The 18,300-nt window shown below is 35.5% G+C and overlaps 1 protein-coding gene across 1 annotated transcript; it reads left to right on the forward strand.

Moving 5' to 3' along the window:
* The first annotated feature begins 1,304 nt into the window (after positions 1-1,304).
* Positions 1,305-12,441, forward strand: LOC104088097 (ABC transporter G family member 35-like). Its single transcript, XM_009592719.4, has 22 exons — positions 1,305-2,004; positions 3,778-3,987; positions 4,298-4,382; positions 4,513-4,672; positions 4,846-4,922; positions 5,082-5,135; positions 5,633-5,723; positions 6,699-7,000; positions 7,367-7,965; positions 8,182-8,342; positions 8,612-8,721; positions 8,851-9,004; positions 9,094-9,249; positions 9,330-9,505; positions 9,651-9,983; positions 10,055-10,345; positions 10,452-10,535; positions 10,641-10,774; positions 10,861-11,088; positions 11,195-11,366; positions 11,510-11,764; positions 11,854-12,441. Exons 1-22 carry the CDS (start codon positions 1,613-1,615, stop codon positions 12,124-12,126), a joined length of 4,497 nt encoding a protein of 1,498 aa, XP_009591014.1. The 5' UTR covers positions 1,305-1,612; the 3' UTR covers positions 12,127-12,441.
* The last annotated feature ends 5,859 nt before the right edge of the window (positions 12,442-18,300 follow it).

The raw sequence follows: 18,300 nt of genomic DNA on the forward strand, positions 1-18,300 counted from the left end.
TATTTCGAATAGGAAGAACGTTGCAAGCGTATTCGATCTTGTCCTTTCAATTCTAAAAGCATTTCTAGAGCAAGTTGTATCCATTTATCTTACGTATACTTGAAATAACTAATACAAGCATGCAGCTAATCTACAAACATGCACGTAAAAAACAAAAATAATACTATAATTCAATGTTGGTCGAAGCGTGATAATCGTATACTATTACATAATTTCCAGGAAGCAGTGTAGAATTACGTTGACCAGTTGAGTTGTAATTTGTAAACTTGTATATAGCCACCCTCACCAACCCAATCCAGCGAAGCATTATAGTATTGTTTTGCAAGTGGACTAAGCCTTCATGTTTGAATTCAAACCTGTCAAAACCATAAAAAGATATTGGACAAATGCTTTTAATATAATTGCCTTAGATTAATCTATCATAATTTCAAGACCTGCAAGTGGAATCCATAAAAAATAAAATAAGAAACAGTGAAACAAAGCGTCATAAAAATATATATATATATATATATATATATATATATATATATATATATATATATACTTACTTGTATCAGACATTTATCTTTATAAATATGTTATTCACTAAATCATAGTTAATTAATATATATTTTTACCTTAAGGGGCCGTTTGGTTGGGAAACAAGTTATCCCATGATTAATTATTCCGGAATCAGTTATCTCATCCTCCCATAGAGATAAAAAAAATACTACAATCTTCGGATAACTAATCCTGGGATTTGTTTTATCATAATTTTATCTCAACCAAACATGAGATAAACTCATCTCAAATTTAATTCCGGGATTAATTATCTCTTATTCTTTGTACCAAACAAGCCTTAAGTAATCACATAACTATGATAAATTAGCCGGGTATGGTGTAAACTGTAAACACCTTATGCGAGTTAGTTTTTATCAAAATTTACTTCCTTAAGTCTTTTTCATTTGTCATTTTAGTCAAACAAATTTGGTCTAAAATACTTATCCTTGATTTAGGAAAAAAACATTAACATTTTCTTTCTCTAAACCCACCCTTACTACTTAAAAAGGCATATAATCATTAATTACTTATTTAAGGAAGAGACAAGAATAATTTAACCAAAATTTTTAATAATTAATATTATTAAATAATTTTATCAACGTGTAATCTAATTATAATTTCAAAACCAGCAAGTAGATAATAACCAATAAAATAACACATGGCGAGACAAAATGTCAGAGAAAAATATATACCAAAGTATCTATCGCACTACTATTGAACCTATCGCCTTTTGAGTTTTGATATATAAATAGCCACGAACGTTTCTTAGATAATGGACTCATAACCTCCCTCTTCACAACTAGAAGAGCGTGAGACCTTTTCAATTAGAATTCGTAGGAAAAAATCAAACACAAATTCACAAAACAAAAATTTATTAAGATTTCAGCGACCAAGCCCGTGAGAAAACCCCTCTTCAATTCTCCATTTATATGAGTCGCATAAAACATCTTTCTCTTCTCTGTTTTTCTGCATTCTTTGTTCAATTAACAATTTGTTTTGTTAATTTCTCCAATTGAGCTTTAAATTGTATTTCTAAAGCGGCAAAAAGGAGAATTAAGAGATTTTTGTGAAAATGGAGGGAAATGGGGGACCGAGAAGGCTGGGGAGTAGTAGGAGTAGTATGAGCAGAACGATGAGTCGAAGCAGAAGCAGAGCAAATTGGAATGTAGAAGACGTGTTCAATCCAATGCCGAGCAGAAGAAGCACTCGTGGCGAAGAAGATGAAGAAGCTCTTACGTGGGCTGCGTTAGAGAAATTGCCTACTTACGATCGTTTGAGAAAAACGGTCCTTAAATCGGTCATGGAAAGTGAGAATAATCAGGGCAATAAAAAAGTTGTTCATAAGGAAGTTGATGTTCGGAATCTGGGATTGAATGAGCGACAAGAGTTCATTGATCGATTTTTCAGGGTTGCTGAGGAAGATAATGAAAAGTTTCTGAGAAAGTTCAGAAATCGAATTGACAAGTAAGTTTCCAGTATTACTTTTTCTCTACTTTACATGAAATTTTGCTCTGCCGCCCCTTTGATAGTAATTCCTGCAATGGAAATAAGCGAGACGTTGCTTTGCAGGGTAGATTTGCTCCTACCTGTACATAAATAAATTTACTTCTATATCTTCCTTTTATCTTGGGGAGTAATCAACACCGATAATCTCTACTCATTACAGCATAAGATATTAATAGTAAATACTAACTATTTATCTATGTAAGTTCATTAGAATGAAGGAGAAGAAATTTTGCATTATTAAAAGAGTAAGAAATTCTAACAAGTAAATTTTAGAAAAAAATTGATACATATGAAATTCGAACTTGTTGAGTGGGGAAACAGAATTTTTTCCAAGAGTGTCTACACTTGAAAGAATTAAAAAAAAAAAAATCTTAACAAATGGTGTTCAATATATATTTTATACCTCTAAAATTAATATTTTATTTATTTATACAGTATAATATTTCATAATATTTAGACCACCTTCAGCGAAAGGTGGCTTCGCCCATGCTTATCTTAAAGGGATTCTAAAATATATATATATATATATATATATATATATATATATATATATATATATATATATATATATATATATGAAAAAGTAATTTAATTTACATAACTTCGTTACAACTATGCTACTAATGAAGCGATTATGATTGTGATCGTAGAGCTGTAGGCAAGAGAGGGATGTTTTTTCATTTTGATGAAAAATATCTTTTTATTTCTTTTGTGGGTGGGATGGGTTGGTGAAGTTATCTTTGTTATAGAAGTGTCTTCTGTTTAATTATAAGGATGAGTCAAATCTCCAGCGACTACAAATCATGTCACACATTTTATGGATCGGTTCTTCCGTATGCATTGCATCATAATATATGCAACTTGCGCTAACCAAACCCTTTCCTTTATTTTTCTAAGTCAAGTAAAGGGAATATGCTTTAAAAACCTAACAAACCCAAAACCAGTATTGTTGAACCGATCTATCCCCAAATAACCAATACTATTGAACCGCTGTATCCACAAATAAACATACATTTTTTTTGTTTTTTTGTTTTTGCTTATAAGTTAAATAATATTGGACTATGATAAATTTTAAATGAAACGACATGAATATTAATAATTTATATAGTCGAATTGGATTTGCTGGTGAGGATTGAGACATAGTTGGTTTTTTGTTTGTGGTTGTTTTGCAAACTTAATGCAGATCACACTTGCCGCTCGATCGACTTATCTTTTATGTTAAAACAAAGGAAAAGACGAAAAGTTAATTAGAAACGGTGATCAAAGTCGTGCAGCTTTTGTTTTAGGAATCAAAGAAGGCATGTACGATTACGAACCATTTACCTAAAACCATAGCAAAAGTCAATGCAGCTAAGAATGCCTATTAATGCCGATTGCCGAATACGTTATCTCCACCCTTACGTGTATGCTGACAAAGCGTACGTTAAGAAAAAAGGATCTTCGTTCCACTGATTCAACGGGTCCTCGTATATAATATTAAAAAAAATGCACTAACTTATATACAATTGAAATTTGTATTACACTAAATTTGTATGTTTAACTTGTAGCATGTAATTTGCCTTATTTTTTGTATCACTAATTTCATTTTTGGGCAATTAAATATTAATATTGTTTAGATTATTGATAGTATGAAAAATTCTTTTACACTGTCTATGCGTTAAACTCGTATTAATATCGGTAAGCTTCTAGATTTAGTTAGGTTTAATTGCATATATGATTGTGTGGTTGCAGGGTTGGGATTACACTTCCTACGGTAGAAGTTCGGTACGAGCATTTAACTATAGAAGCAGATTGCTATATCGGCGACAGAGCTCTTCCTACGCTGCCTAATGCTGCTAGAAATATTGCTGAATCAGCTTTGAGTTGCGTTGGAATTAATTTGGCGGAGAAAACAAAACTTACCATCCTTAAAGATGCTTCTGGAATAATCAAGCCCTCTAGGTAATTAATTCTGATTAATGTTTTCGTTAGTTTACGTACTATTAACGTCATATTCTTTTAATCGTACTTAGCTGCATGCTACTGATTATAGTATTACATAGTAGGAGTAATAAATTACTACTTTTTCTTGTCATATAACTCAATTATTTGAAGTTCCAATGCCAATTTCTTTTTCTTTTTTTCTTGAAAAGCCAAACAAGATAGAGTATTTAATTTACTTTATGAAAATGAGAAGCATCCAATTTGTCAAAGGGTACGTACATCCAATGCTGACTTTTTTTGTAAATATGTGTAAACACAATCTCCACAGGATGACCCTTTTATTAGGTCCACCATCTTCTGGGAAAACGACCCTTCTGTTGGCTTTGGCTGGAAAATTAGACCCTACCTTAAAGGTCAGTTACTTCTAATCATGCTTATAATTAATTAATTATTTGCTGCCTTCCCATTTCAGACTATTATTTTATTGTAAAATGTGAACATTAAACAAGCATGTTAATTATATGAAATTAAATTATGAAACAGGTTAGAGGAGAAATCACTTACAATGGGCACGGGTTAAAGGAATTTGTACCACAGAAAACATCGGCATACATTAGTCAAAATGATGTTCACGTTGCTGAAATGACTGTTAAAGAAACCCTTGATTTCTCTGCTAGATGCCAAGGGGTCGGCTCTCGATATGGTATTACTTCTCAAACCCAAGCACATTACTCACGATATCGCTCCATTTAAGCTCATTTCAACCAATATTATACAAAATTAAAATAAAAATAAAAGTACTACAAGTTACCTATATTTCCTGTTGGTATATTTATTTGTTTTTTACTTACAAAAAATACAAATATAAATTATTAGAACTGCTGACGGAGCTTGCAAGGAGAGAAAGGGATGCTGGAATCTTCCCGGAGGCTGAAATCGATCTTTTCATGAAGGTAACCAAAAGCGATTTTGTAAATATGACACATTTTCATGATCTAAGAAATTAAACTGTTTTTTTTATATTTACTATAGTATTTTCTTTAATCCCTTACGTGATGTCACAACAATATATATACTAACGTTGTGATGTTTCTTTCAATGTTGTAATTTAGGCAACTGCTATGGAGGGAGTTGAAAGCAGCCTTATTACTGATTACACGCTCAGGGTAAGTGAGACTAAGGCCCTACCATTTCTCTCATTTTATTTTTTTTAACTTTATGTTTCATTAAGCAATAAAAAAAGAGGGAATTTGGCATCTAATTACAACTTGTATTCGACTTTTGAAAATATTAGGTTTTGATGTGTCTCAACTAACCACTTTCCTGTTTCCTCTTTTCCTCCTACCTTTTACTTGAAATTTCGTTGCTTTCTGTTTTCGGGTCAAAAGTCTCCACTCACCAACTCTCTAATGTTCAGATGTTTAGTCTACTGAGCACAGCCCTTTGACGTCTTTGAGATTTGACTTCTATTTAGAAAAGGAATTTTTTTTTATTATTGGTTAGAACTTATTATTTCTGCACAAGAAAAAAAACAGCTTGAATTTTTTTTTTTATTTGGAAAAAAAGCGGTATTAGGTAAACAAACACAACGTTGGTTGTTGAACTAAATATACCAATATTGCAGTTGGAATTGTGGTGAACTAAAAAAAAAAAAAATGTGCAGATTTTGGGACTTGATGTGTGTCGGGACACCATTGTTGGGGATGAAATGATACGAGGCATTTCTGGTGGCCAGAAGAAGCGTGTCACTACAGGTTAAATTCTAAATTCCCTTCCCCTTACCATTTCCACTATAGTTTGTAAAAGGAGTTTAAATAATACGCACTAACAGTTTATAATATTTTTAGACTATCAAGATAAATTGCCTTCAATAAGATTAACGAGTATCAGATTATAACAAATACGATCTAATAACTTGAAAATATTATAACAGATTAAATTATGCAGTATTAATATATATAATTTGTTTAAATACAGGTCCTCCCATGATTATAACCAGAAATTGTTTGCCATACCAAACCACACCTCAGTCTCCCACATAAGTCTGCGCGACTTTAACGCGCTTTGTTGTTGGATGACCACCAAAATAGCTGCTTCACCTAACTTAATTAATTTGACTATATTCTGAAATAAGTAGTGTCTTAATTAAGACTTTGTCTCATTCAAAAGCATAAGTATTACTTTCCTACGCGACACCTCAAAATGATAATAAAACGTGCGTATAGGAAATTTGGAAAATGTTAAAGTGGAACTTTGGTCCATTATAATTTACTTGTAACGGACCTGCTAACATATTACTCCCAGTAACTGCTTAGCTTTACTTTTTAAAGAAACGTATAATAATAGAAACTAGTAGTAAAAACTTAGTTTTTTCCCTAAACTACCGATATAACTAAGAAAAAGAAATCAAAAGAACCTTAACATGATATTACAAAAAAGGAAACTCGTAGCAATTTGGTACAACTAGAAAGTATTTGTTAGTATCGAAAGTTTTAATAGTAACTGCTACTTAAATAAATAAAACTTTATTTTATTACAGATAAAAAAAAATAATGGTAGACATCTAATCAAAATGACATGAAATAATATTCTCTTTAATATCATATATACACATTAATCAACAATTTATATGATTATATCTACGTAAACTGATTTTCCCCATAAAAAGCGAAAGTAATAGGATGACCTTCGGCTATAGTAATGGGCTAATAATGTTGGGCTTGGTGCAGGTGAGATGATCGTTGGCCCAACAAAAACACTATTCATGGACGAGATATCTACTGGACTGGACAGCTCTACCACATTTCAGATAGTGAAATGCTTACAGCAGATTGTACATCTCACTGAGGCCACTGTTTTGATGTCTCTCCTTCAGCCTGCTCCTGAAACATTTGATCTCTTTGACGATATCATTCTTTTATCTGAAGGCCAGATTGTTTACCAGGGCCCACGTGAACATGTCCTCGAGTTCTTTGAAACTTGTGGTTTTAAATGTCCGGAAAGAAAGGGTACTGCTGATTTCTTGCAAGAGGTAATCATCAAATGAACCTCAAAAGGCTAATGGCCCTGCATTTTAAATAACGAATTGTCAGCTCACCTAAAAGATAACATAAGTAACTAACCGGTCATAATCTATGTTGCTCGGAACCTTTAAAAATACCGCCAAATATGTCGTCAGATCCTCCAAAAGTTATGCTTTTTGGAGTATACGACACGGGTGAGGCTGCAAGCAACGTAGCTCATAATAAGTGGATTAGTAACCTGAAAACAAAGCAGACAACCTGCTATCACAAATTACATTACACTGATTGTGTATATACTTTTTACACTGTAATGCATATGAGTTAAATCCCATTTTGTAATTCCAGCATAATCTAACATGTAACGTGTTGAATAGGTTACATCAAGAAAGGACCAAGAGCAGTACTGGGCAAATAGACATAGACCATACCAGTACATTTCAGTAACTGAATTTGCAAAGAGATTCAAGCGCTTCCACGTCGGCTTACGTATAGAAAATGAGCTCTCTGTTCCCTATGACAAAACAAGAAGTCACCCAGCAGCTCTAATATTCAAGAAGTACACAGTCCCTACACTAGAGCTTCTAAAGACAAACTTCGACAAGGAATGGCTTTTGATCAAGAGAAACTCTTTTGTTTACGTTTTCAAGACCGTTCAAATCATCATCGTTGCACTCATTGGATCAACTGTGTTCTTGAGGACCAAAATGCACACTAATACTGTAGATGATGGCGCTACCTATGTTGGTGCACTCCTATTTGGAATGGTCATCAATATGTTCAACGGTTTCTCTGAACTATCAATGATCATACAGAGGCTTCCCGTTTTCTACAAGCATAGGGACCTTCTCTTCCATCCACCTTGGGCTTTCACTTTACCAACTGTGCTCCTAAAGGTACCAATTTCTGTGTTCGAGACTATTGTGTGGATGGTCATGACATACTATACCATTGGTTATGCCCCTGAAGCTAGCAGGTAACTCAACAATCACTTCACACATTTTCTCATTGTATATATGAATCTCTAAATAGATGTCAAATACAGCTGATAAAGTTATTGCATCAATAATATAAACGATTAGCCTGAGCATGCAGCACTCTAAAATAATATGTCGCTGGTGGTTTTATCGAGATATGTGTGTACCTTGGCTGAGTATACAAATTAACATTACTGCTATTCTCTCTTTCTCAGGTTCTTCAAGCAATCACTGCTGACTTTTCTGATCCAACAAATGGCTGCTGGATTATTTAGGCTCACTGCAGGAGTTTGTAGGACTATGATTATTGCAAATACTGGTGGAGCACTCATGCTCCTTCTTGTGTTCCTATTGGGTGGTTTCATCCTGCCTAGAGGTTAGTTCAAGAACATTAACATGTAGAAGATAATACCATTCAATAGAATATAGCAATAGCAATGCATTGATTCTTGAAGGCAATAAATTTTACAAATTAAAAATAAAAGATAAAATGAAAGGAGGTAATAGAATATGTACGTCGGATACGCTGACACCATCTGTCTCAGTAATAACATTCAGGAACTCCAATCTTATCTCGGTGTCCTCTTTCTGGGGAATTATTCACAAGTTTCAATCACTGAGAAAGTGCTGCTTTACTTGTAACAGGCTCAATTCCAGACTGGTGGCGATGGGGCTATTGGATTTCACCTCTTTCCTATGGGTTCAATGCCTTCACTGTAAACGAAATGTTTGCTCCAAGGTGGATGAACAAATTTGTAAGTTCACCTCTACGTTCTCCTTGGCTTTTAACTCTTTTGACCATATTATCAAGTGAAACATGATGCAACTCCAAAAGGCACAATGTGATTTTTAGAAGTTCATAACCATATGCAATCCATTTACAGGCTCCAGATGGCACTACTAGATTGGGTCTGCAAGTGATGAAAAATTTTGACGTCTTTACTGAAAGACGATGGTTCTGGATTGGTGCTGCTGCTCTTCTGGGGTTCACAATTCTCTTCAACGTTCTTTTCACCTTAGTCCTTATGTATCTCAGCCGTAAGTACTCACTCCTCCTCAAAATGTACAACAGGATATGCTATTCGGTCCATTATCTAAACCTATTAAATCTTTTGTCACACTATCAGCTTTAAACAAGCCACAAGCTACACTATCCAAAGAGCAGGCCAGCGATATGGAAGCTGAGCAAGAAGAAAGCACGGGAACCCCTAGACTTCGAATCAGCCAGTCGAAGAGAGATGATCTCCCTCGATCCTTATCTGCAGCAGATGGGAACAAGACAAGTATGATCTTTAGCCCATCAATAACAGAATCTGCTTGGGGAATATAAGTAATGCTTACAGTAATATAATTCTCTTTGCAGGAGAAATGGAAATCCGACGAATGAGCAGTCGTACCAGTTCTAGTGGCCTCTACAGAAATGAGGATGCAAATCTTGAGGCTGCAAATGGTGTCGCAGCAAAGAAAGGAATGATTCTGCCATTTACCCCTCTGGCAATGTCCTTCGAGGATGTGAGCTATTTTGTTGACATGCCACCTGTAAGAGCCATATCCTTTCACTCATTTCTCAATAATTAGTGCGATAAATTATTGAATTGTAATCAGCTAAACCGTGTAGCTCCTCAATCTGCTTATCGGGGTGTGTTCTATAACTGAACTAGAATCTACTTAATGATTTTGTCAGGAGATGAAGGACCAAGGAGTGACAGAGGATAAACTTCAATTGCTTCGCGAAGTAACTGGTGCATTTAGGCCAGGAGTATTGACAGCATTGATGGGAGTCAGTGGAGCAGGGAAGACTACACTCATGGATGTTCTAGCAGGACGTAAGACCGGAGGCTACATCGAAGGTGATGTAAGAATATCTGGATTTCCAAAAAATCAAGAAACATTTGCCAGAGTTTCAGGATATTGTGAACAAACTGATATACACTCACCTCAAGTAACCATCCATGAGTCTCTGATATTTTCGGCTTTCCTCCGGCTCCCTAAAGAAGTCAGCAAAGAAGATAAGATGGTATGGAGCAACACCTCATTATGTTGTAATAGTTTTATAGTTGAATAAATACTGAAAGTTTTTCTTTTCAGATTTTTGTGGATGAAGTAATGGATCTGGTTGAGCTAGACAATCTCAAGGATGCAATTGTAGGGCTTCCAGGAGTTACTGGTTTGTCAACGGAACAAAGAAAAAGATTGACCATTGCAGTAGAGCTTGTCGCGAATCCTTCAATTATATTCATGGATGAACCGACTTCTGGTCTTGATGCAAGAGCAGCAGCTATTGTTATGAGAACTGTAAGAAACACAGTAGACACCGGGAGAACTGTTGTCTGCACAATACATCAACCAAGTATTGATATATTTGAAGCATTTGATGAGGTAAAACACGAGATCTTCTCAACTGTCATACCACCCAGTCTGAAAAAAATGCATCTTAGCTCCTTAAGCCCCCTTTCTCTAATATGTACTTTCTTCTCCACTTCAGCTTCTTCTTATGAAAAGAGGAGGACAAGTAATCTACGCAGGTCCATTGGGTCGACATTCTCAGAAAATTATTGAATATTTCGAGGTACTTAATTATTGCTGAATTATACATTCAAATTACTAAAGAACCACCTCAGTTTTTGCTTATGAGTTTCAACGCAAAGTGTACTAATTCAATCATTTAATGCAGGCAATTCCGGGAGTTCAAAAAATCAAAGAGAAATACAATCCAGCAACCTGGATGCTAGAAGCGAGTTCAATTGGCACAGAAGCCCGACTTGGAATGGATTTTGCTGAATACTACAGATCATCAGCTTTACATCAGTAAGTCAAAATAAGTGAACTGCAATAGTCTTTGGCTCATTCAGAACCAAAAAAAAGAAAGTAATGATGTATGTGGCTTCATGCAGACGAAATAAGGCTCTTGTCAAAGAGTTGAGCGCACCTCCTCCTGGAGCCAAGGACCTCTATTTTACCACACAATTTTCCCAGCCAGCATGGGGTCAGTTTAAATCCTGCTTATGGAAGCAATGGTGGACTTACTGGAGAAGTCCAGACTATAACCTTGTCAGATTCTTCTTTAGTCTGGCTGCAGCACTATTGATTGGGACAATTTTCTGGAATGTTGGCAGTAAAAGGTCTATCTCTAAATTAAAGTTAACCCAGAGGGTTTACGGAATTGTTTAAACCAGACAATCTCAAAGGCGATTACTAACTCCATCTTCTGTTTTTTCTGTGCTACAGACAAAGTAGTGGTGATCTAATGACAGTCATCGGGGCAATGTATGCAGCTGTGCTGTTTGTTGGAATCAATAATTGTTCAACCGTACAGCCAATTGTAGCTGTCGAAAGAACTGTCTTTTATAGAGAAAGGGCTGCTGGGATGTATTCAGCTTTACCATATGCTATGGCACAGGTAAGCATCATCCAACTAAATGGTAACTCTAGCACCAGGGAAGAAAAAGACAAAACTACCGCATACTAAGCATGCATATCATATATTAAGGATATATTTTCTTACTCAGTCTCAGTAATTGCTATAATACATTTGGCTTGTAGGTATTTGCAGAAATACCATACATACTCGTCCAAACTACATACTATACTCTTATAGTGTATGCTATGGTGGCCTTTGAGTGGACGGCAGCTAAATTCTTCTGGTTCTATTTTGTAACCTTCTTCTCCTTCCTATACTGGACGTACTATGGAATGATGACCGTTTCCATCACACCCAACCACCAAGTAGCCGCGATCTTTGCTGCAGCTTTCTATGCACTTTTCAATCTTTTCTCCGGTTTCTTCATCCCCAGACCAGTAAGTCAAATCTTCTTTACAGGCATTGAAACATATAAATATAATTGTGAACATGACTGGGATACTAATATTTCTCATTAAAATCTCAGAGAATTCCCAAGTGGTGGATATGGTATTACTGGATCTGTCCAGTGGCATGGACTGTTTATGGTAGCATTGTGTCACAGTATGGTGATGTGGAGGATACTATCCAAGTCCCAGGAGTGTTTCCAAACCCAAGGATTAAGGACTACATTAAAGATCATTTCGGATACAATTCGGACTTCATGGCGCCAGTTGCTGTGGTTTTGGTTGGTTTTGCAGCCTTTTTCGCCTTTATGTACGCTTACGCTATTAAGACATTGAACTTCCAAACTAGATAGGTAGATATGCATAGGTAAAAAGGCTTGTAAATATTGCCTTAAGCCACCTATTCTTTCAGAAAATTTCGTGGCAATTGTTATGTATCATTCATAAGAGTATAAGAATTGAGACATCAAAAAGGTTATACACCAATAGGATCTTTAGTATGCATTGTATTAGGAATTTTGGAGAACTGAGGACTTTTCATTGTTATGAAACTCAAGCGTAGTCTCCTCAGAGTAGCTAAAAAATGTAACTTATAATCGGGTTGCCGAGGGAAAAATGTAATTGTAAATTACCAATGCTTATATGCAATAAGATTTCTACTTTTCCTACTTCATGGAGTGTAATACATATTATTCTTTGGCTTCTTCATCCTCCGATTGGTGAGCGTCTCTATATTCAGCTACAACATGTATCAGCTGTATTTGGTCGCGCAATGAATATAACTAAGGCGAAATATAGAAATACATACAAATAAAGTATTTTTGTTGAAAGTCAAACTCAAGACCCCAACTGACTAAGCAGGCTCTCTAACCAACTGAGCTACGAGAGCTTGTTGCTTTCTTTTTTTCCAGTTCAAAATAATTAATCTCTTATTTCATCAATTTGCCATAAAATTCAAATATAGCTACGAATGGTAAATATAATATAAATTTTTGATGCATCGCGTAATTTTTATATTAATTTGAAGTAGTTGTAGGGTCTATAAACATAAATCATGGATCTCCTTCTGCCACCAAACATCACCTTTAATGATCATACGCGAATTCTTGATATAAAATGTTAAAAGCACATGAGCAATTTGCGACATTTATAAAAAGAAAATAATGAGAAATGATACAAGGAATAGCTGGAGAGTATTTTTACTATAGTGAGAAATAAATAAGTAAATGTCATAAAAATAATTATATTGTGGATGTCCATTTATTACTCCGCTATAGATAATCTTCCTGAAGAAAATTATCCATTTAGTACTCTGTTGAAGTTTATCTACAAGCAGCTGATGCAGGCAGGTTGCAAGCAGCTCAATGAAATAATTTGCAGCAGCTTCTTATTAAACAGGCAGGTTGCAAGCAGCTCATGCAGATAGCTTACAAGCAGCTAAAGAAAAGCCTTACAGCTGCTTCCTGAAAAGCCTCGCAGCTGCTTCATTTCTTCTATAAATAGAGAAGTTTTCAGTTCATTATGTACATAAGTTTAAAGTTTGAATAATATATCAGTTTCTCTCTATACTTGTCTTTACTTTACTGTCTTTATTTTATAACACGTTATCAGCACGAGCCTCTGCCATCTCGAGAAAATACTTTGAAAGTATCAGAGGTACGAACTTTCTTTTTCTAAATAATGTCAAATCTTTCTAAACTTGAGTTTGTAGCCCTGGATATATCGGGCAAAAGCTACATGTCTTGGGTGCTTGATGCCGAAATTCATCTTGATGCGATGGGTCTGGCAGACACCATCAAAGATAAAAATCAGGCATCAAACCAAGACCGTGCCAAAGCAATGATATTCCTACGCCATCACCTTGATGAGGGCCTGAAAATGGAATATCTTACTATTAAAGATCCAGTCATACTGTGGAATAATTTGAAAGATAGATATGACTACCTGAAGATGGTCGTTCTTCCACAGGCACGTTATGATTGGACTCATCTAAGGCTACAAAATTTTAAATCTATCCGTGAGTATAATTCTGCTATGTTCAGAATTATTTTCCAATTGAAACTATGTGGTGATAATATTACTGATCATGATATGATGGAGACAACTTTCATCACTTTTCATGCCTCGAATATGCTCCTGCAGCAGCAATATCGAGAGATGGGATTCAAAAAGTATTCTGAACTTATCTCACATCTTCTTGTAGCCGAGCAACATAATGGGCTATTAATGAAAAACCATGAAAGCCGACCTACTGGTTCTTGTCCATTCCCTGAAGTGAATGAGATGAACTTCCACCAAGCTAAGCGTGGAAGGGGACGTGGCCCCAGTCGTGGTCATGGCCGTGGTCGGGGAGGAAACTCTAATCGTGGTAATAACAATACACTAAAGAACCCTCCTCACCACCAGCAGTGGAAAAGGAAGGAAGAAAAGCATGAAGCGGTGCAAGCAGCAAAGCCAGAAAATGCATGTTATAGATGTGGAGGAAAAGGGCACTGGTCACGTACATGTCGTACGCCAAAGCACACGGTTGAGCTGTATCAAGCCTCCCTGAAGAAGACAGAGAAAAATGTTGAAGCAAATTTTATTTCTGAAGATAATTTAGACTTCATGCATTTGGATGTAGCTGATTATTTTGCACTCCTAGAAGGAGAAACAAGTCATGTGATCGGTAGTGAATCTGTAGAAATGTAAATATTTTAATTTTTGTTGTTTGTAGTAGATAGTATGGCTATGTAATTGTTGTACATAAATAAAAGTTATGCTTTGAAAATGATGTTCACTATCATATTTATTTTGTTTATGTCATTTTGAAGAATATGGATAATCCTCAAATTGTGTTTGGATCAAAGACCAATCATGAAGATATTTGTGTAATTGATAGTGGAACAACTCATGCCATATTCAAAGATCGGAAATACTTTTCTTATTTGCATTAAGGAAAAAGAAAATGTTTCAACAATTTCTGGTAATATAAGTTTGATTGAAGGCTCCGGAAGAGCTACTGTATTTCTGTCTAAGGGAACAAAACTTATTATCGACAATGCATTGTTCTCCTCCAAGTCTCGAAGAAACTTGTTGAGTTTTATAGATATCCGCCGAAATGGGTATCATGTTGAGACAATAGATGAAATGAATATGGAATATCTTTGTATTACAAAGAATATTTCTGGCCAGAAATGCATTGTAGAAAAGTTACCAACTTTATCTTCTGGCTTATACTATTCAAAGATTAGTACAGTTGAAGCACACTCTATCGTAAACCAGAAGTTTACTGATTCAAATACTTTTGTGCTTTGGCATGGCCATTTGGGCCATCCTGGATCAATAATGATGAGACGAATTACTGAAAATTCGAGTGGGCATCCATTAAAGAACCTGAAGATTCTTACAAATGATGAATTTTCTTGTGATGCTTGTTATCAAGGCAAAATGATCACTAGACCATCACTAATGAAGGTAGGCATTGAGTCCCCTGCCTTTTTAGAACGTATACATGGGAATATATGTGGACCTATTCACCCACCAAGTGGGTTGTTTAGATATTTTATGGTCCTAATAGATGCATCTTCAAGATGGTCTCATGTGTACCTACTATCATCTTGCAACCTGGCGTTTGCAAAGCTATTAGCCCAAATAATTCGATTAAGGGCACAATTCCCAGATTATCCTATAAAGGCTATTCGCCTTGATAATGCTGGAGAATTCTCATCTCAAGCTTTTGATGATTACTGTCTATCAGTTGGGATAAAAGTTGAACATCCTGTAGCTTATGTTCATACTCAAAATGGCCTTGCAGAGTCATTTATTAAACGCCTGCAATTGATAGCAAGACCGCTACTTATGAAAACACAATTGCCCACTACTGTTTGGGGCCATGCTATCTTGCATGCAACATCACTTATCCGTCTCAGACCGATACATTATAATAAATATTCTCCGTCACAATTGGTTTTTTGTCATGAATCAAATATTGCCCATCTACGAATTTTTGGATGTGCTGTATATGTGCCAGTAGCACCATCACAGCGTAGTAAGATGGGCCCCCAAAGAAGGTTAGAAATATATATTGGGTTTGAATCACCCTCTATTATTCGCTATCTTGAATCATTAATGGGAGATTTATTTACTGCTCGATTTGCAGATTATCGATTTGATAAAACAAATTTTCCACAATTATTGGGAGAGAAAAAGGAAATCAAAAGAAAAATTGTGTGAAAAGTTTTATCATTATCTCACTTTGATCTACGTACCCCTATATGTAATCAGGAGGTCCAGAAGATCATCCATTTACAGAATATAGCAAATCAAATGCCAGACGTATTCACTGATTTGAAAAGGATAACTAAGTCGCATATCCCTGCAGAGAATGTGCATATCCGAATTGATGTCCAAGCAGGACCATCTACTAGCATGAGAGCTAGTGAATCTAAAGAACGCCTGAAGCGTGGTAGACCTTTGGGTTCTAAGGATCGAAATCCTAGAAAAAAAAAATCGACAAATGATCAAAATGATATTATGAAGGGATCTCCTGAAGAGACCCAAGATCTGATTAGTTCTGAGATTCCTGAAGAAATCAATGAACCCGAGACTCAAGTGAGTGAGGAACTTTTAATAAGTTCTACTGGTGATGGGATTAATTTAAATCGATCTGAAATAGTGGTGGATAATATTTTTGCATATAATGTTGCACTTAACATTATGCAAGATAGTGAGAATCTTGAACCCCGATCTATCGAAGAATGTCGACAAAGATCTGATTGGCCAAAATGGCAAGAGTCAATTCAATCGGAATTGAAGTCACTTGCTAAAAGAGAGGTCTTTGGACCAGTAGTCCAAACACCTGCTGGTATAAAGTCAGTTGGTCATAGATGGGTTTTTGTGCGAAAAAAAGAATGATAAAAATGAAGTTGAAAGATACAAGGCTCGCCTTGTTGCACAAGGATTCTCACAACGATCTGGAGTCGATTATGAAGAAACATATTCACCCGTTATGGATGCCATAACATTTCGATATCTCATCAGTTTAGCCTTACGTGAAAGGCTTGAAATACATCTAATGGATGTAGTTACAGCTTATCTGTACGGGTCACTTGATAATAAAATTTACATGAAAATCCCTGAAGGATTTAAAATGTCTGAAGCATATTCAAAATCTCTGGAAATGTACTCAATCAGATTACAAAGATCTTTGTACGGTTTAAAGCAATCTGGGCGCATGTGGTATAATCGCCTCAGTGAATATTTGCTGAAAGAGGGTTATATAAATGATGTTATTTGTCCATGTATTTTTATAAAGAAAATGACTTCAGAATTTGTTATACTTGCTGTTTATGTTGATGACATAAATCTTGTTGGAACTTCAGAAGAGTTCCAAAAGGCAATTGAATATCTTAAGAAAGAATTTGAGATGAAAGATCTTGGAAAGACAAAACTTTGTCTTGGTCTGCAAATTGAACATTTAGCAGACGGGATCTTTATCCATCAATCTGCCTATACAGAAAGGGTCTTAAAACGCTTTTACATAGACAAAGCGCACCCATTGAGTACACCAATGGTTGTTCGATCACTTGAAGTGAATAAAGATTTGTTCCGACCTCCAGAAGAGGATGAGGAACTCCTTGGTCCCGAAGTACCCTATCTCAGTGCAATTGGTGCACTAATGTATCTTGCTAATGCTACAAGGCTTGACATAGCATTTTCTGTTAATTTACTAGCAAGATATAGTTCTTCTCCTACACGGAGACATTGGAACGGGATTAAGCATATATTGCGATATTTAAAGGGAACTCTTGATATGAATTTATTTTATGCTAACAAAGATAGTGCAGATCTTGTTGGTTATGCAGATGCAGGTTATTTATCTGATCCCCATAAAGCTAGATCTCAAACCGGGTACGTGTTTACATGTAGAGGTACTATCATATCATGGCGCTCCACAAAGAAATCTATTGTTGCTACTTCTTCAAATCATGCTGAAATAATAGCTATTCATGAAGCAAGTAGGGAATGCGTATGGTTGAGATCAATAATTTATTTTATTCGAGAAAAATGTGGTTTGGAATGTGAGAAAAGACCCACAATTTTATACGAAGACAATGCTGCATGCATCGCCCAATTGAAGGGAGGATTTATAAAAGGAGATAGAACGAAGCACATTTCACCAAAATTATTCTACACACACGATCTTCAGAAAAATGGTGACATTGATGTGCAACAAATCCGTTCAAGTGACAATCCGACAGATTTATTCACTAAATCTTTACCAACTTCAACTTTTGAGAAGATGGTATACAAGATTGGAATGCGGAGACTCAAATATTTGAAACAAGATTTTAATCAGGGGGAGTAAAATACGCGATGTACTATTTTTTCTTTACTATGGTTTTTTCCCACAGGGTTTTCCTTATAAGATTTTTAATGAGGCAGCTAGCAATGCGTATTACTAAATATGTGTACTCTTTTCCCTTCACTAGGATTTTTTCCACATGGTTTTTTCCTAGTAAGGTTTTAACGAGGCACAATACCTT

The sequence above is a fragment of the Nicotiana tomentosiformis genome, chromosome 3 (genome assembly GCF_000390325.3).
Source record: "Nicotiana tomentosiformis chromosome 3, ASM39032v3, whole genome shotgun sequence".
Classification (NCBI taxonomy): domain Eukaryota; kingdom Viridiplantae; phylum Streptophyta; class Magnoliopsida; order Solanales; family Solanaceae; genus Nicotiana; species Nicotiana tomentosiformis.

Coding starts and splice junctions, on each gene's coding strand:
- LOC104088097 (XM_009592719.4), top strand. CDS start 1,613: ATGGAGGGAAATGGGGGACCGAGAAGGCTGGGGAGTAGTAGGAGTAGT. Junction 5,724..6,698: donor GAAGAAGCGTGTCACTACAG/GTTAAATTCTAA, acceptor GGCTTGGTGCAG/GTGAGATGATCGTTGGCCCA. Junction 9,250..9,329: donor AGCAGATGGGAACAAGACAA/GTATGATCTTTA, acceptor TTCTCTTTGCAG/GAGAAATGGAAATCCGACGA.